At 44.2% G+C, this 20,088-nt stretch overlaps 2 protein-coding genes across 4 annotated transcripts in view; both read right to left on the bottom strand.

Moving 5' to 3' along the window:
• Positions 1-1,078: 1,078 nt before the first annotated feature.
• Positions 1,079-7,813, bottom strand: LOC137534393 (oocyte zinc finger protein XlCOF22-like). Its single transcript, XM_068255882.1, has 3 exons — positions 7,757-7,813; positions 5,980-6,396; positions 1,079-3,121 (listed from the first exon to the last, which is right to left on the bottom strand). The coding sequence occupies exons 2-3, from the start codon at positions 6,338-6,340 to the stop codon at positions 1,917-1,919; spliced, it is 1,566 nt and encodes a 521-aa protein (XP_068111983.1). The 5' UTR covers positions 6,341-6,396; positions 7,757-7,813; the 3' UTR covers positions 1,079-1,916.
• Positions 7,814-14,740: 6,927 nt separating this feature from the next.
• Positions 14,741-20,088, bottom strand: part of LOC137534388 (oocyte zinc finger protein XlCOF22-like) — a 54,198-nt gene continuing 48,850 nt past the window's right edge. For all 3 annotated transcript variants that reach the window (XM_068255874.1, XM_068255876.1, XM_068255875.1), the window contains one exon: positions 14,741-17,221. In XM_068255874.1, the coding sequence (XP_068111975.1) occupies positions 16,125-17,221 (1,097 nt within the window). In that variant the 3' untranslated portion in view covers positions 14,741-16,124. The remainder of the gene's footprint in view (positions 17,222-20,088) is intronic.

Raw genomic sequence — 20,088 nt, 5'->3', positions numbered from 1 at the left:
CTCGGATTACGTCACACGCCGGCCGCCTCGCGTCATCACGGCGGCCGGCGTGAAAGTACTGCGCATGCGCGCTTTGTTCGCGCATGCGCAGTACTTTCACGCCGGCCGCCGTGATGACGCGAGGCGGCCGGCGTGTGACGTAATCCGCGTCATATGCGGAAGAAGCAGCCCGACACTCGGGAGAGTGTCGCCCGGGCTGCGGCCTGCCAGCCATTCCGGAGCGGGGTGAAGAAGAGGAGCCAGGACGCCGGCGTGGGACCTCCCGACCAGCACTGGGCTGGAAAAAGCCCCTGGTGAGTACAACTTTCCTTTTTTTTCTGAGCTCGGAGTCCCTTTAAGGTCAGATATACATATCTGATTGTGACTGTATATATGATGTGTACACAGGAATCTCTTATATATACTAAATAACATCTATGCTGTAAGAATAAAGCCTGATGTGTAGCTGTGTCACTTATAGAGATGGTCAACGAGATGGAAATAATTCTGCATTGATGCTGATTTATGCAAATGTATGCACTCCCTTTGCTGATGAAATCAAATAATTTGATATGTTGTTAAAATTTGGTTTGGTGACTACAAATTAAAGGGTAACTGAGACGGATGAAAAGTAAAGTTTTATACATACCTGGGGCTTCCTCCAGCCCCCTTCAGGCTAATCAGTCCCTCGCTGTCCTCCACCACCCGGATCTTCTGCTATGAGTCCTGGTAATTCAGCCAGTCAGCGCTGTCCGGCCGCATGCCGCTCCCACAGCCAGGAACATTCTGCACCTGCGCAATAGTGCTGCACAGGTGTAGTATGCTCCTGGCGGCGGAGTGTGTGCATGCGCACTACGCCTGACTGGCTCAAGTACCTGGACTCATAGCAGAAGATCCAGGTGGCGGAGGAGGACAACGAGGGACTGATTATCCTGAAGGCGGCTGGAGGAAGCCCCAGGTATGTATAAAACTTTAATTTCATCTGTCTCAGGTTTACTTTGTTACACAGTAGTACTATACTCTACATATGCACTCCCCACAGAGCTGCAGGGAATCCACTGAGAATGCTGTGCACATTGAACACAGAGGTGTTGTCTGTTTACAATCTCCTCATTCCCCTGCAGAGTACCTGCACATCATTCTTACATGTACCCACACTTACACTGCCTAGGGCCTGATAGATGTTCTTTGTTCCGGTTTGTACCTTTTACAAGTACTCTTACCAAGGACTAGTTTTAGTCTAAAGGGAATAAATATAGTAGTCTACATAGCCTTCTCACTTCAGTTGTCTTGTAAAATTCCTAAGCGTTGGCAGTTAAGAGACGAATTTCATGTTACATACTTTTAATCAACAAAATTGTAATATGCAAATTAGAGGAGTCGGAGTCGTGGAGTCGGAGTCGGTGGAATCCTAAACTGAGGAGTCGGAGTCGGAGTCGGTGGATTTTTGGACCGACTCCACAGCCCTGGTAGTTTTGTCACAGCTGGAGTGCCAAGGTTAGCCATCACTGCACTAGATTCTCGTCAGAGCCAGCCTCAAATGGCTGCCTTAGGGAGGAACCATCTAACATGTGCACAAGCCTTTACTATGAACAACCAGAAATACTTTCTAATGCAACACTGAAAAAAAAAGCATTAAGAACTGCCAAGTGAAAAATAAAAACACAAAATCAATTTTCAAACATATTCATGAGTCCTTCATATGAATTAAAAAAAAGGTCAAGTATCTGCATTATAGGCCTTCATTGCGTAGTCATGTGATCCAGTCTCTGACCTGCTCCCCATCCCCACCTATCACAGCACTCTGCATTGCCTTCTGGGAAAGTGCATTGCATGAGCCCCGTGCACCTTCCCCCTATTGTCTATGGGAGAAGGGCATCACTAGAGCTGCCACTCCCACTATCCTTTTATGGGAGGGGGTGTGGCTTGGCCTCCACTCATTTTTCCGTTCGCAGCGTGGTCAGTACACTGCTGCGAACAAGGGTTGACTCTTCTTCAGAATGATTCCTGGTCTCACTAGGTGAATGTGGTTTCTCTCCAATGTGAGATATCTGATGTTCAGTAAGTTGCGATTTATATTCAAAACATTTCCCACACTCAGAACAAGAATAAGGCTTCACACCAGGGTGAGATCTTTGATGTTTAACGAGGTTTGACTTGCGTCCAAACCATTTCCCACACTCAGGACATGAAACTGGTGTCTCCATCTTGTGGGAGCTCTGGTGTGCTTCAAGCTCGGTCTCACTTAAAAACCATTTTCTGCATTTAGTGCACGGGTAGGACTTTTCAGTTGTGTGAAGTCTTAGATGGGCATTAAGTTGAATTTTATAAGTAAAACATTTCCCACATTCTGTACATGAGTACGGTGTCTCACCTGTGTGGGATCTTATGTGAGTTTTAAGATGTGAACCAGATTTAAAACATTTCCCACACTCTGCACATGCAAACGGCTTCTCTCCTGTGTGAGACCGTATGTGTGTTTTAAGATTTGATTTGAATTCAAACCGTTTCCCACATTCAGGACATGTATGTGGCTTCTTGCCTCTGTGACATCTTTTATGGTTGTAAAGACTTGATTTACACTGAAACCATTTCCCACACTCAGGACAGGAAAATGGTTTCTCTCCCGTGTGAGATCTTTCATGATTGTGAAGATTTAGTTTGGATTTAAAGCATTTCCCACACTCAGAGCAGGAATGGGGCTTCTCGTCGTTATGAGTTCTTTCATGTGATTTAAGGTTTGACCTTGATTTGAAACATTTCCCACACTCAGCACATGAAAATGGCTTCTCACCTGTGTGAGATCTCTGATGAATGGCAAACCAAGATCTATTTCTGAAATATTTCCCGCAGTCAGCACAATACTGTGGTTGCTCAACCGTGTGAGATCTTAGATGTTTACCAAGGCCTGATTTGGCTTTAAAACATTTCCCACACTCAGAACATGGAAATCTTTTCTCCTGTTGCATTCCATTGTGAGGTCCATCAGAATTAGATTCCTCAGGATTGGAGGCATGGGGAGAACTTGGAAGGGAATTTTGATTTCTTCCTGGAGAGTCTTGTGTGTCGGCGTGTTCCATTGTACAGTCTGACGATGAAGTTAGCTGACTCTCTGAAGGGATTCTTATGTTGTTTCTGTGCACTGCAAACAGAAAATCATCATCACAGCCTGTTTTATAAGATAGACAGACATACACTTATTGGCCACAACAATAACGCCACTGACAGGTGAAATAGATAACATTAACCACTTCACCCTAAAGGGGTATTTACCCTAACGGACAAGAGCGATTTTCACCTTTCAGTGCTCATCCCTTTCATTTGCCAATAGCTTAATCACTACTAATCACAATGAAATGATCTATATCTGTTTTTTTTTCACTAACAATTAGGCTTTTTGGGGTTGATATTGGTTTACAGTAATTACTTTATTTTCTATGCATTTTAAAGGGAAAAACAAGGGGAAAAAATGAAAAAAAATACACCATTTCTCCAATTTCATCCCCTATAGTTTTAATATAAACATTGCTACTGTACATAAAACCCACACATTTTATCTGCCTATTTGTCTTGGTTATTACACGATTTGAATTAAGTCCCTAGTACAAAGTATGGTGACAATATATTTGGAATAAAGGTGTTTTTTTCTGTTGTGTTTTTTTTTTTTTACTGATCTCACAGCCACGTGTGCGGGGATGCACATGCGGGAGCATGCAGGCGCACACGTGAATGCGTACAGCGGCAGCAGCGCTGCTTAACGTTTTAATACGCCTGCTTGTCTTTAAGTGGTTAATTATCTTGTTAAAGGGTACTTCCAGAGTAAAAGACAGAGCTTGTCATGTCAGCATCGGGGAAGCTCTGGGTTAATAGCGCACATTCTTGGCCATAATTCACTAGATCCTGCAGCATTAAGACAGGCACTGTCTTTCATACTGGACACACTCTTTAAAATGGCACTTGTCAAGGGATAAAAAGACAGACACCAAGTGGACAGTCATTTGATGTATTGGAAGCAAGAAAAAAGCAGGGAAAAAAGGTGTTAGGAGATGGACAACTTTAATAAATGGCAAATTGTGATGGAGTTTTAGCATCCACAAATGGCAGCACTAGTGGCGATCTAAGGAAGTACAATAAGTAAACAGAGATAAGGGCATTTAGGACTCATTGATGTGTGGGCACTGGGCACATCTGACCCAATATCACAGAAGAGCTACTGTAGCACAAACTGCTGATACACATAATAATACAGAGCTGACCCTTTTAAGTACTAGGGCAAAGAAGACTGGAAAGTGGCACTCAATAAGATGGGAGTTTGGGAACTCGTTTAGCTAAGTTAAAACAAGACTTTAGGTGGAAAGGAATTTGTTAAACTTGGTGCACTTACACAACATTGTTTACCATTGAAATTCTAGTAAATATTCTTACAGGTTATAACTTAACAAGAGGTGGTGATAAATGGACCTATTGCCCCTCCTGTATTGGTGCCAATTACAGCTGTCTCCCAATCAGTCTATGCCAACCACTCCAGAACTATATGCCTATCACTTCAGATCTGGGTGTAGACAGTAAGGTAGTGATTGCTGAGGGCACAGCTTAAGCTGATAAGCAGAGAACAGGGATGGGGTACAGAACACAGATAGATATGTAATTCTGAGAAACGCAGTAGTGAGAGAGTCTAGAGGACTGAAAGAGAGGGATAGGGGAAGCTGGTACTAGTCACAGTACTCACAAAGGGCCTGAAGCAGGAAAGGTAATATTGCCATGCACAGACATCGCACAGCAATTTTACCCTTACTAACTGCACTGTGTACCACCAGTTACGCACTCAGTCTTGGCTCTTCCTGTTCAGTAAGCAAGCACCTATTCAGTAAGGAGTATTTGGGCTAGACTACTTAACACTGCTACTACCTTCTGAGCGCACCCTAGGCGTATGTATGAAATTGCCACCGGGAGATTTGGGTGCAGGATACAGCCGATATATGGCTTGCCCTGCTACCGTACAAGCCCTGGCGGCATTAATTCCCCCTCCAGGTCGACGTGGATGGTGGGGAATGATAATGATGTAATTCGGCTTCCAGCTATTGCTGGCGGCTGAATTACAGCGTTTTAAAAGTAACTTTAGCTCCATCTTCTGACGGCGCCGAAGTTACTCACTGTGCGCCGCTATAGCTGCAATTCCTATTACGGCCTGTAGTGGCGCCGGCTGCGTACAAATCTCCTGCGCTGTTATTACAGCGCTCGCACCCTAGAGGCTGCAACTCAAGTGCATTGAGTCAAGATGTTGTCTCGTCTTAGCGTTACCCATGGTACTCATCTAGCGCGACCGTTGCTATGATAACACACATTACTAAAGAGACTTACCTTTACCAGCATGCATTACCTTAGCAACAGTCACATTAGTCAAGGATTGCAGGTCGCGCACATAGCATAACTCATGGTAGACAGTGGGGTTAGTAAGGGCAATATTGACTGCAATGTCTGTGCATAACAACATTACTGCTCTTCCCGCATCAGGTCTATTGTCACAAACTGCTGTACAGCTGCTATGCACTCCAACTAAATCAACACTCCCCAATTCTACAAGAACTGGTGCAGTAATGAAAGCTGCCCCCTTTTAATTGCTGCTAGAATTGGCAACTCTTGTTTACTTCCTATAGAATTAAACATAGGGCTTGATTCAAAGACAAATAGCATGCCTTATCCAAGTTAACATGCCTTATCAGAGTAGCATAGCGAGCACTACGAACCAACAGGAGCTCAAGGCAGGACGAGTGGAGCTCTCGTCATTGCCAATTAGCAGGCATACGTTTGTTGCGCTCGCTCTGCTACTCGGATAAGGCATGCTAACTTTGATGAGGAGTGTTATCTCTGATAAGGCGTGTTATCTCTGATAAGAAGTATTAACTTGGATAAAGCGTGTTATCTCTGATAGGGCATGTTATCGGATAAGGCATGCTATTTGTCTTAGTGAATCAAGCCCATAGTATGTTTACTACTCACGAGTGCTCTCCTCTGTAAATGCATCTTCTTCTTTAATTTTGACGGTTATAATCTCCTCTGTGGACGGCTGATCACTCCACACAGACGCCTCTTCTTCCTCCTCTTTAATTGTCTTTAGCACTATATGCTTCTCCACACGTTGCTGATCACCCATCACACAAGACTCTTCTTCCCATTTAATTGTCCAGATTGTTATATCCTCCTCCGTAGACTGCTGATCACCCCTCACATATGGCTCTTCTTCTCCCTCCTCTTTGATTCTCTCCATTTTTTCACACTCGTCCACAGACTGCTGATCATCAATCACAGATGTCTCCTCTTCTTCCTTTTTAATTTTTTCCATCACTTCCCACTCCTCCATATGATGATCCGTTCTTCCTCTTTACCCTCAACTTAGATACAAATAGGTTCCTCACCCTAAACAGATGAAAGAAAACATAATAATCACCATAATTCTTAACTGGATTTCTTGGAGTCCTTTATAAAGCGGTTCTCCAAACCACCTACTGTGACCCTGTAATCTCACCCCACCAAACTTGTGACTGCTGGGTTCTGAGCTGTATCCATGTCTCAGTGATGAAGGTGAACATCCTGCTCATGAAATGCAGTGTCCTCCAACAATTTCATTACCAGCCCTGAGGAATGAAGCTCCCCAGTATAGGTAGCCAAAGGTAGTGCTGCCCCCAGTATAGTTAGCCAAAGGTGTCTCTCCCAGTATTGGTAGTCAAAGGTAGCCCCCAAATATAGGTAGGTATTCAGAGGTGGGTAACCCAGGCCCAGATTTACCTCACAGGAGCCTATAGGCACAAATGTTCTGGCACCCTAAACTTCACCCTCCACAAGCCTACAAACCCCCACTGAACCTTCTCCCTTACTTACTCTGTTCTGTGTAGGTAGCAACAGGTGTCCCTTAATACTGAGTGTACCTAATACTAAGTAGCTAAAAGTGCCCCCAGTTATTAAGTAGCTAGAGGTGCCGCTGAGGTAAAAGGAGATCTGGTCAGTGGAATGCCGAGAGCAGGGTGAGTAACTTCTCATTTACACTCTGCTCGGGGCTCTGCATAGGGAAAGAGGGAGGGAGGGGCGTGAGCTGCCTTTTTATCATCAGGCGCCTGTAGGCAGAACCCAGCCTACAGTGCCTTGTGGTAAATCCGGCCCTGAGGTATATCTATACCCTGTATAGATAGCCCAAGGCATCACCCAGTTTAGGTAACCAAAGATGTCCCACTCACCCAATATAGATAGCCAGGGGTAGCCCCCATTGCATGCAAAACGTAAGAATGCTTAGTGAAAGTTCAACAGCTGCACAGTGCAGCCAATCAGAATATTTGTTTCATTAAACAGCAGATGCTCCACTTTGGCTCAATATGCATACACCAGTATTGATAAATGTGCCTCGGTATGTTATAGAACTGCAAGTGGGTAGAGAATCTCCTCCAACTAATCCCACATCCATATTCTTTCTGGGAATGAATGGCCTGACATTGAACAGGAAGGAATGGGAGATTTTTTTCCCCATGCAAACCTCTGCTGTGTGGCTACTGAGAACTTATATCCTTCCTCGAATTGTCACTTTGCATTTTCTCAAACCAGCAAGGGCACAGATCAGAGAATCTTCTTCCCTTCAAGCCAGCACTATGAAGATGTGAGATAAAGTGTATTGCTGTTTGAAGCTGCTGAGCATAGAAACAGTGGAGGAATTGGGTGCTGCTCAGTGAGCTGAAATGTGAGCTGAAATTCCAATGTGCACCGTTCTGCTAGTTATAAAATATATTACCTCATCTTTAGCAATATCTCCTCAACAACCTTCTGCCGTATTAACCCGGAACTTCCTGTCTGTGCGTTCCACCTGTTCCCTTTGCTTCGAAACACTCCTACAGGCCGCTTTATCACAATTATTATCTATGCATTCAAACATTTCCTGCTTGTGAGTTCCAGTTAGTAGAAGTGAGATCGCCATCTTGTGGTAGATAGAGGCACCGCAGCCTCTTAATACACCATATGAAACCCTGGTGCATTAAAACCAATAAGATTTTGTAAGGGACTAAAGGAAACCTAAAAGCCCTTGTACTAAAAAAAAAAAAAAATACAAGTAGACATTTATTTAAAGGGAACACGAGGTGAGAGGAATGTGGGGACTTACATGTTTATTTCCTTTTAAAGTGTACCAGAAATGGTACACTGAACATTATTTATACTTACCTGGGGCTTCCTCCAACCCCATGAGCACCGGGGCTTCCCTCGTTGTCCTCCTCATCCCCTCCATTCTGGCACCACGACTCCTGGTAATCTGGTCAGTTGCTGCCAGTCGTTACCTTCTGCGCACGGGCAGCTCAGCCACGGGTGCCCCCTGAAGCCATTTAAAATAAGTAGATAGCATAAATACTTTATGGGAAGCCTCTGGATAGTCCAGAGGCTGTCCAAATCTTTGTGCACCCTACCGTTCCAACGCCAGGGCCCTTCTGGACTAAACAGAGGCTTTCCACAACAATGTAAATATGAATTCACTGCCTATCAGCGGCTCTCCTGCACTGGCCGGGCTCTTGCTAGTAATCGCTATCAGTGATGGTCAGGCGCCCTTCCCCCCATGTAGTCACATCTGAGTGTGGCTGCAGCTGAGCACGTTGCCGTGCAAAATAATGGGTGTAGCCATGCACATGAACCCTTTCATGGGCGGAGCCTAATGTACATGAATCTACAGTAGTAGTGGTATAGTTTAAATACAGTGGGCCTGAACAGCATAAGTTTGAATGAAGCCACCTCTTTCCTGTTCCTAGGTATTTACCTTTTTTTGATTGTCCCTCAACAGCTCCTGGAATACTTTATTTCAAATTGACAGTGCTGTCATCTTCCAAAATGATTTATAAAATATATAGTCATGTCAGCTACCATGCCTCGATCCATCATAATCTAAAATAAGTTTTAGGGAGGAGCAAATTAGCTTATCTGTACGTATTTGGGAAATGGGAAGAAATCTGAGTGCTTGGAGGAAACCCACACAAACACATTGGAAACATACAGGCTCCATGCAGATGGTGTCCTGGCCCAGAATCAAACTGGGGACTCTGCAAGTTGCTGATGGTTCCCCAGTCCACTCTGGCCAGATGACCTTGTCTATCCAAGCCACCCATCTGCCTCAGTATTTTCTCTTCACCCATGTTATCAATATTCTGGACATTCCCTCTCTGCAAGCTCTAATCTGACTAAGTAGATCTCTGGGCAATCCCCAACATATACAGTACATCTGTAAGAAAATAATCAGTGGTTTGGAAATGTGACGCAGTGATGGGAACAGAAATGGGGGAGTGACACAGGGGCTATTGGGAGGTGGCTTTGGGGGTTGTGGAGGGGGAGGAGTTGTGAAGCTTCTCAAAGATGCTTTGGCTCCATATCCATGTCCATGAGCAGCTTCGTACTATTGCGCAGGTGTGGCCATACTTGTGAATGTGCAGTACGGCCACACTTGTACACAGAGGGGAACACAACCACAAACAAACAATAAAAGGGTCCCGAGGAGGGCATGAAAAGCCTCTGGCCCATCAAGGTGCTAACCCCCCCCCCCCCCCCCCCCCCCAAATGTACCAAAAGTAAAGCAAAGAGAACAGGAGCAAATGTGATGCTAAACAGGAGCAGAAGTTGAGTAGTTTCGCATAGAGGCCAATCAGAATCCTAGATTTGGACATCTGCTCCCCTTTTGCCCCAGTTCTTTTCCTTGCAGTGGTAAGGATAAACTTGACAAAATGTTTCCACTATAACTTTCAACTGTTTTCTGCAGTCCCCCCACCCCTTCCATGGGAGATACCATCTTGTTGATAATGCCAGCGCCATGAACACAACAAGGAGAATTCACTGTATTTTTAACCTGCGTCACTCCAGCATGAGACAGGTCACTATCAGTAATGACATGGAGGGGGAGTCTAAGCAATTATCTTTTTGAAGAATGGAGGCTTAAATCTATCCTGATGGAGACATAAAATGGTCCTAATCAATTTCTTGCCACTTCTGCACAGGATATGGGTTAAAGTTATTTTCTACTGCTGTGTATTCAGTCCATTTTAAACGTGTACTGTACTTTAACGTACTGAAACTCACTTCAGGTATGATACATTATTAATTATTATTATACCCAATCAGAGGGAAGGCTCTGTATAGCATAGAATCCTCCCCGTCTTTGGTCCATCCTATCCTTCCTGCATCATCCCGGTGAAGTTATTCGGCCGTGTTAGGTCTTCAGTACTCCTTGGGCAGCCTTCGCAACTACTTGTGTCCCTGCGTAGTTCAGTAGATCAGTGTATCTGTACTGTGCATGCACAACTCCAGACTCCAACTAGCGCAGTACAGATGTGCTCTTCTCTGGAATTACTCAGGGTGCAAGTAGTTCTGAAGGCTGCCCGAGAAGTACCAAAGACCTTTTCAACCTACCAGGCCAAATAACTTTAATTGGGGGGTGGTGGGGGGTTGTGAAGGAACAACGGAGTGGACCAAGGAACGGGAAGGCTCTACGGTATCCCCTTTCCTCTACGTATGCAAGTATGAAACTTGAAGTGAGTTTCTTCACTTCCAGTTTGCGTAAAGTAAACCTGACATTTCCTTTAGCAACTTACAGAAGTAACAGAGTGGCCAACAGGATAAAATATCATAAATTTAAAACAAAATAAGATGGGGCGTAAGGGTGGACTTACCTCCCCAGGAAAACACAACGATTCTATATGATCAAAAGTTTTAATTCATACTCTAAAAATATGCAACACGTTTCACCGGTCTCAGGCCCGCTTCCTCAGGCAAAAATACAACAGGAGTAACTTAGAAGTGTGTGTATAAAGCTCAGCGCCTCTGTCTGGCTTTATACACACAACTCTAAGTTACTCCTGTTGTATTTTTGCCTGAGGAAGCGGGCTTGAGACCCATGAAACGTGTTGCATATTTTTGGAGTATGAATTAAAACTTTTGATCATATAGAATCGTTGTGTTTGTCCTAGGGAGGTAAGTCCACCCTTACCCCCATCTTATTTTTGTTTTAAATTTATGATATTTTATCCTGCTGTTGCCTCTGTTACTTCTGTGCGCTATTGTGATCCACCTAGTGGATGGGTTAGCAAACCCTTTGTTTCCTTCTACGGAGAGCGACTTCTTAACCTGAGTGGGGACAGGTCTAATATCCCCTCATGTGCGTATAGTGGTTGCCTGAACTTTGGCAACCCACACTTGTGAGTATATTTCAATTTGCTGCTACAATTTATCCACCATCATCAATAATACACTATTGGGGGCTCTCGCTTTTGTTTTTCTTGTTTTCCATTTCCTTCAGCAAGATCTACGGATCTCCTGCTGCAGGCATGTCACTGTGATCACCACACCACGGGAAAAGGAGTTCTGGGTAGTAATTCAAGCAAACCTGAACTAAAAATAAACTAATAAAATAAACAGTAACATCTATAGTCCTAGTCCAAAATAGGATTTTTTGGATTCCCATGGCCTTTTTGGTTAAAAGGGTTAAAAATCCAAGATTACAGTTTTGGCTGTTTCAAGTGAATCATGTTTATTTTGATTTCACACAGACAAATCCTGAACCATTAAGGTTTTATCCACTTCCTGCACTCAGGAGGGTTTCTCGACCATACAGGAGATTTATAACCTTTAATTATTTAACTGTGAAAGTTATGCTACAGTCTACTCCAGAGGCAGTGTTATTTAGAGCACAGATTAATAACCCTTACAGAGAGAAAAAGAGGAACACAGGCAAGCTTTCAGGTGTATTGGAAGCAAAATTGTGAAAAACCAAATATATAGATACCTCAGTATTGGGAAGCCTCTGGATTGTCCAGGGGCTTCGCCAATCCACTTACAGCTCACTGTTCCAGCGCTGGGTGCCTCCAAACATATTCATCAAGAACTTGGTGAATGTGTTTCTCTCGTGGCCATGCTCCAACCATGTATAAGCTTATCTGTATTGGGCTTATGCAAGCCATGTGCACGCCCACTACGGATACGTTTGTGCACAGACAGGAGTGCAACCACTAGAAGAAGGGGGTTCTGGGCAGGATATGAAACAGAACAGGATATGGCAACCTCTAAACCATTCACTGTGGTAAGTGTCCAATTTTTAACCCCTTCCCTGCCACAGGTTGGCTAGCAAGGAAGGGGGCAAGTAAACCTGGGGGGAGGAAAGGTTTACTTATCTGGGGATTCTTTCAACCCCCGATAGCGCTGCTTTAGCCGGGAGCACAATCGAAGAGACGTGCAGCTGGGTCTGCACATGCACAGTAGCCTGTAACTATGCACAGTAGCCTGCAAATCTACAGCTGCAAGCCACAACTGCAGCACGTGCACAGCAGCAGTCCGTCAGTGATTACTACAAACCGATAGTCAATGTGATAACTATCATACAGTCCTCCTCAGTAAGCCCGAGAGTACAGTGCTTGACCATACAGAGTCACAATATCATGCTTACAATATTATGCTCAGTGTTCAGAAAATTCTTAATCAACACAGCAGCACATAATGCTTCTAAGGCTCCTTTTCCACTAGCAATCGCTAGCGTTCACGCTGAACGCTAGCGATTGCGATTCAGCAAAAGTTAAAAATTACCCGGCGATTTCCCGACGTTTGCGATCGCAATTTTGCTATGCTATGCACTTTAAAGTGTACCCGAGGTGACATGTGACATGATGAGATAAACATGTGTATGTACAGTACTAAACATATTAATAACCAGGGAGTTTTGCTTGTTTTATTTTGCTGCCTGAAATAGTTAATTTTTAAGGCTGGAAATGACAGCTTCTGTCTTGTCAGAACCTTGTCAGGAATATAGTAAACATCACTAAGCAAATTATAGCCATAAAAGTTTTTTGTGGCAAAATACATTTTCTACATATTTCTGAGAGCAGATGGAGAGAGAAAGGGTCAATATAGTTCATGTATTTTCATTTAGGGACACTTAATAGACTGCAACTGAGTAGAGACAACAAAACATTCAATCTACTTTCTAAATGTTTAAATATAAAATAACATCCTGGGATGTCTTAAAGGTCATTTTTAGGAGTAGGAGGATAAATACAATTGTTTATCTCATCAGTTTATTTTCACCTCGGGTTCACTTTAAGTAAAAAACAGATCACGGTAATGGAAATGACCTACCGCGATTCCTATGTTAAAAAGCAAACCGTAGTGATTTGAAAATCACTAGCGGTTTGCGATTCAGCAATCGCAAACGCTATAGTGGAAAAGGACACTAAATGAATGGCTTTCCACCTTCCAACATCTTAATCCTCTACACTGCTGTGCAAAACCCCAGGACAGCATATCACTCTAAGCTCATCCAAGTCAAAGAGACAGAGTACGAAGCGTACGTCACTAAGGTGAGCGGTGTGGGATCTACCCAGAAGTCCTTTGCAATCTAAGCAATGGGCACCCTTGGAATATACCAAGCCCTGTTTTGTCTTGTTTACAGTGTTTTGGCTGTATGTAATTTGGTTGTTTATTAGTGAATGTCACTCATTGTAACATTAAAAGTTTGTATTTCTATGCTTTATACATTTCTGCCCATGATGTTTTCTATTTACTGTAGTAATTGAATATGAATGAGTTATGTTTCACTTTATAGTCTGTCGAGCATTCTTTAACACACATTACACATCACTTTCCTTAGATCTTGTGGGCCTTGTTGAGCTGCCTGCTTGTTCAGGTACATTGCAAGAACTAGCCTTCTCATTTACAAATAAGTAGTATTGTGAATCCAGTCCAGGTTTCCTTATTCGGAAATCCTGATAACGCCACGCACAGTAGTTCAGAATCATTACTTGTGGAGACTGTCACAAAACTGTATTCCACATCACACTTAACCCCCCTGGCGGTATGAAAAATTCCGCCAGGGGGCAGCGCAGCAGTTTTTTTTTTTTTTTTTTAATCATGTAGCGAGCCCAGGGCTCGCTACATGATAGCCGCTGCTCAGCGGCATCCCCCCAGCCCCGCCGATCGCCTCCAGCGATAGGCGATCAGGAAATCCCGTTCAAAGAACGGGATTTCCTGGAGGGCTTCCCCCGTCGCCATGGCGACGGGGCGGGATGATGTCACCGACGTCATTGGGAGTCCCGAACCACCCCTCGGCGCTGCCTGGCACTGATTGGCCAGGCAGCGCACGGGGTCTGGGGGGGGGGGGGGGGCGCGCCGCATCAGATAGCGGCGATTGGGCGGGGGCCGGCGGCGATCAGAGTGCTGGCGCAGCTAGCAAAGTGCTAGCTGCGTCCAGCAAAAAAAAAAATTATGAAAATCGGCCCAGCAGGGCCTGAGCGGCAACCTCCGGCGGCTTACCCCGTGTCCAGCACGGGGTTACCGCTAAGGAGGAGACTCTGAAGCGAGTATAAATTCACTTTTTTAACATACAGTCATGTTAAGAATTATAACCCATGCTAAACCGCCGCTATCCCACGGCAAAACGAGGGGTTTATACCCCCCAAATCCCCCTGCAAAATCCAAGGCTTTCTTGGTCGTGGATTTTGCTGCTCATGGAGGCAGAGCTTTTAGCTGCAGCTCTGCCTCCATGCGCGTCGTTCGCCGCGCGGATCTCCCCGCCCGTCTCTGTGAAGGAAGATTGAGAGGGGCGGGGAGAGGCGGCGATCAGCCGGGATTGACGCGCTAAGAGGCAAAGCTACAGCCATAAGCTCTGCCTCATCAGGAAGCGCTCCCCGGAGTTAGGAGAGGGGATTTGGGGGGTATAAACCCCTCGTTTTGCCGCGGGATAGCTGCGGTTTAGCAGGGGTTATAGTTGTTAACATGACTGCATGTTAAAAAAGTGAATTTAGACTCGCTTCAGAGTCTCTTTAACCTCCCTGGCGGTCTATTAAGATCGCCAGAGCGGCTGCGGGAGGGTTTTTTTTTAATTAAAAACTAGAGGGCGCTCCGGAGGCGTTCTTCGGATCGCCTCCAGCGCCCAGAATAAACAAGGAAGGCCGCAATGAGCAGCCTTCCTTGTTTTGCTTACATCGTCGCCATAGACGTCAGCCGCCTCCGATCCAGCCCTCAGCGCTGGCCGGAACTTTTGTTCCGGCTGCGCAGGGCTCGGGCGGCTGGGGGGACCCTCTTTCGCCGCTGCTCGCGGCGGCGATCAGGCAGCACACGCGGCTGGCAAAGTGCCGGCTGCGTGTGCTGCTTTTTATTTCGCTCAAATCGGCCCAGCAGGGCCTGAGCGGCGACCTCCGGCGGTGATGGACGTGTATAGTCGTCCATACTGCTGAGGAGGTTAAGGTGACTAGGATGCTTCCTCCATGCTCTAATCACATCTCGTCTTGACTACTGCAACACCCTACTCTGTGATCTACCAAGACAGACGGGCACCTCTCCAGTCCCTACTGAATTCTACTGCCCACCTCGTATACCTCTCCTCTGATGCAGCCCATCTCTGCAATCTCTCCATTGGCTACCAATTACCTAAAGGATCCACTTTAAACTTCTCACCCGATCATACAAAGCTCTACTTAAGTTGTCACCTTTATCCATTTCCTCATTAATCTCCAGATCTCATCCCACCCGGAACTTTTGATCCTCCCAGGAGACCCTCTTAACTTCTAGCTTGGTCACCTCCTCCCACATCCAGCCTGCAAACCTTCAAACATACTCTCAAACACACATTTTCAGACAAGTCTATTATTTACTATAGTTAACATTGGAGGCTCACTGCCTGATCCACTAACTCATGTGTCACCTTCCTTAATGTCTACAACAACCTATGGCCCGTGGGCTGTACCCGACTCGTTTGGCTATTTCATCAGGCCCAGCAATATAAAGCCAGATTCTGTGTCCCCTTAGTAGATGATCTGGCTTGCATTGTCCAATGGACAGCGTTCCAATTCACCCACTGTAGCTCACCTGGTCCACAGGTGGCCGTGGGAGTCTCCGGAGTCTGACAGAAGGACAATGGGAAAATGGCGTCCGAAGCCCAGCACTGTAATCTGTTTGTGTCTCCAGTGCTGCACCAGGGCTATTAGGGAGCACTATTTGGGGGGAACAAATCATATGAAGCATGAAACATGGAACACAGCTTTGTGACTCTCTCCACAAGTAATGGTCCTATAGTCCTAAAGTGAATTGGTCAGCATTATAAATTTGAACAGCAACATTACAAATAAGACTCTGTGGGCATAGGCTGATTAGTCCAAGATGTGAATTGCATGAGTTGTCTCATGAGCAGCGAGTTGCATTTGGTCAGTAAAATAACTACCACAAAATGAACACAGGAAATGATTCTCTCCAGAGAGAGCTCTGCTGTGTCCAATAAAAGGCGATTCCAAAGTAAAAAGTTTGACATGATCAAGGGAGGGAAATGTCTTCTCCTTTTTATGAGACTTTTGGTGTCTAACAAGAGTTCCTTTCTCAGCAAAGCATTTCCCACAGTCAGAACAGGAAAATGGCTTCTCCCCGGAATGGGTCTTGTAGTGTCTAATGAGTTTCCTTTTCTCTCCAAAACATTTGCCACACTGGGCACATGAAAATGGCCTTTCGGTATTATGAGTACTCTGGTGGGTTGCAAGTCTCCATCTATTAGCAAAACATTTCCCACACTCAGAACAGGGAAATGGCTTCTCACCCGTGTGAGTTTTCTGGTGGGTGATGAGGCTAGATCTACTGGCAAAGCATCTCCTGCATTCCGGACAGGAATATGGTTTCTCTCCTGTGTGAGTTTTCTGATGTGTGACAAGATGTTCTCTGCGAGAAAAGCATTTCCTACATTCTGTACACTTATATGGTCTCTCCCCTGTATGAATTCTCTGATGGTTAACAAGCTGCAACTTGTGAGAAAAGCATTTCCCACAATCCGAACAGGAATAAGGTTTCTCTCCAGTATGAGTCCTCTGATGTGAGAGAAGGTTACTCTTCTGGTAAAAGCATTTCCCACACTCTGAACATGCATACGGCTTCTCTCCTGTATGAAGTCTCTGATGCGTGATGAGACACTGTTTCCGAGAAAAATATTTCCCACATTCAGAACATGAATATAGTTTCTCCCCGATGTGATCTCTCTGGTGCGAATCAATATCTGCCCTCGGGGCAAAACATTCATCCCACTGCACCGTGTCACCCGCATGTGTAGACGGGTCAGATAATGGATCTACATTGAGAGGTGCTGGATGGAGATTGGGGAACATGCAGTTTCTTTCTGAAGAACTGGATATGAGTTCATCTTCTATTTCACCATGCAGAGAGATGATGGGATTTTTCTCCAGGTTACCCTGGTTGTATTGTCCATCTGGCAGGAATAAGAACAAAGAAATTAGAAATCTTAGGCTATTCTTAATAAACAAAAACCAGCCATGAAAGAAACATGGAGGCTACAACTGCTGATGTCCTTCTGAATTTGCTACTGAAGAACATAAATTCTGCAGATCTAGATGAAAAACAGTTGATGTTTTTAGTATGTGCACACAACAGCAATCAAACAACCACTAACTCACAGATCTATGTGATAGAGCAGAGTGTTCTGTACATGCAGATAGGCATAGTCAAGATGACTCCAGTTGTGCAACTGGTGCAAGTTTTTAACCAGTTCAGATTCTTGGACATGACTCTTACGTCCTAATTTGCCCTCCTAAAGATTCCACTTAATGCCAAGTGCAGGCGCACTCCCACGCATGCATCATTCCTGCCCGAGCATGTGTGCCTGAATGTGCGCAAACTTGTTTAAAAGTGAATTATTACACTATAGAAGCAATCTTTCATTGAAAGTTGGAAAAAAAAAAAGTTTAAAAGGTTTAAAGTGACAGTGTCACATTAAACAAAGTGGGGTTTTCCCCCCGAGCTTAAAGTGAACCTCCGGACTAAAAATCTACTAAACAGAACTGAAAAGGCTTGGTGTTTCTTTAACAGTTTCACAGCATCAGAACTTTGTTTTTCTTACCAAAGCATCATTTTTAGCTGCATTTTTTGCTAAGCTCCACCCATCAAAGAAAAAAAGCCCAGACTTTTTTTCCCTGATGCTGTGCAGAGCATGATGGGATTTCCTATGTTGTTATTCACGTTGCCTAGCAACTGGGAGAGGTGCTCAGGACACAGGACAGTTGGAACTGTGTCTCATGCTCCCTGTCACCTCCTTTCAACCAAAAAGATGGCTGCCATCATGAAATCAAACATTTGCCTGTTCTTTTAAAACAGTGTGGGTAAGAGATTACCTGTTTATTTTAATTAACATAACTAATGTAACTTAATGACAGTATGTTTGTTTAGGCTGGAGTTCCTCTTTAACTTTTACCTCCTATCTAACTAATTAAAGTGAACCAGAGCCGAAGCTCGGGTTCAAAATGAGATACTGGATCCCAGGGAGGTGAGTAAGTGCAGGGTTACTGCAAATCTCACTACAGTATGATTATTTCTGCATTTTAGGGTCTGAAAGCGTGCTAAAAAATTGCACCACTTTTAGATTGTAAAATCTGGAAATTATCATACCGCCAGGGAGGTTAATAACCAGCCTCTGACTGCAGGTAAAAATCATTTCCATTTTCAAGTCTTTGTATGTATTTAACCACTTTATCCACCACTACAGTATATCTACGTCCTCTGTGACTTCATCTAAGCCACGAGTCAGTAGATATACATCTTGTAGCAGAAGCAGTGCTGTGCAGGATTAGGCTTGCTCCTGTGCACACTTCCAGCACTATTTGATGCAGCACTAATTGGTGAACGGGAATATAAATTCCCTGAGCTAATGAGATTGATTTTTACCATTAAAAATACTTTTATTTTCTCAGTTCATAGTGAAAAATACACTCTGTAGCATTATTTCAGAATCAAATATCTTCACCATAAATGGTGACAGGAACATAATCTAAGTTTTGTGATAAACGGTAAGAATAGCCAAACAAAATTTGTGTTTTTTATCTACAGAAGCACTTTTTATTTTTGAACTGGAATTGGTAAAACTGAGAAATAATGTGTTGTTCCTATTTTTTTCCTTCTTCTCCCACTAAAATTCATAGAAAACAACATTGTTTGAGTAAAAAAATGGTCTACAATGAAAGCCTAGTTTGTCTTGAAAGAAAAAAAATATATACAGTGGGATGCAAAAGTTTGGGCAACCTTGTTAATCATCATGATTTTCCTGTATAAATCTTTAGTTGTTACAATAAAAAATGTCAGTTAAATATATCATATAGGAGATACACACAGTGATATTTGAGAAGTGAAATTAAGTTTATTGGGCTTACAGAAAATTTGCAATAATTGTTTTAACAAAATTAGGCAGGTGCATAAATTTGGGCACCACAAAAAAGAAATGAAATCAATATTTAGTAGATCCTCCTTTTGCAGAAATTACTGCCTCTAAACGCTTCCTGTAGGTTCCAATGAGAATCTGGATTCTGATTCCCAGAGCCTTCTGTCATGCTGCCCCTACGTTTTGGAACTCCTTACCTCAACAGATCAGGACAGCTCCATCCCTGGACGTGTTTAAATCCAGACTGAAAACTCACCTGTTCAGTTTGGCATTTGCAGAATTATAACTTTTGTTGTGTGAATACGTCATCCTACTACCAATTACTGAATCTGAGAGAGCCTAAGCGCAGTGTTCTCCCCAGAGCCTTTCAGCTGGGTGGAGCGCCCACCTGACTCTGCCCTCCCGCCCGGCTGCCGTTTGCCCTGGTCTGTAGCAGAATTACTTCCTCTTGAATCATTGCAGTGAGCAGCGGCTGTGTCTGTGCAGCCAGCTCACTATCATTCAGGGACGTTATCTCCACCCTCTTCCCCAGCTCCCTTCCTAGTGTAGAGGGGCAGGGAAAGCTGTGAAGTTACACACAGGACAGATAAACTTGCACCGCGGGACCCCTGGCTCTATTCATTCAGACCGGCAAGTCTCCTGTCATTAAGGGGGAGGGGGGCTGTGGTAAATGCCTTTTATAAGCAGAGTTAGCTTCACACACACACTTGTACTGTCCTCACTAACTAGTGATTAAACAGATGTGGAGAGGAGAGCTGTAATGTTGCAGCAGATTATAAAAAGGTGGCATTACTGACCTTATTTCTAGAAAATAAAGCAGTTTAGCTGTAATTTTATCTAAACTTGGAAAATACTTGTGGTTATTGCAGTCTAAACTTCAGAGCACTTTATTCAGCAGCATCCTGCTG

Source organism: Hyperolius riggenbachi, chromosome 10 (assembly GCF_040937935.1).
Source record: "Hyperolius riggenbachi isolate aHypRig1 chromosome 10, aHypRig1.pri, whole genome shotgun sequence".
NCBI lineage: Eukaryota > Metazoa > Chordata > Amphibia > Anura > Hyperoliidae > Hyperolius > Hyperolius riggenbachi.
Note: the sequence above shows the minus strand (reverse complement) of the source record. Positions and strands in the feature narration are given on the sequence as shown.

What these genes read in the sequence shown, in the direction of transcription:
- LOC137534393 (XM_068255882.1), bottom strand. Translation starts at nt 6,340, where the DNA reads ATGGAGGAGTGGGAAGTGATGGAAAAAATTAAAAAGGAAGAAGAGGAG. An exon ending in ATTTACAGAGGAGAGCACTC is followed by an intron (nt 3,122 to 5,979) that starts GTGAGTAGTAAA and finishes TTCTGTTTGCAG; the next exon opens with TGCACAGAAACAACATAAGA.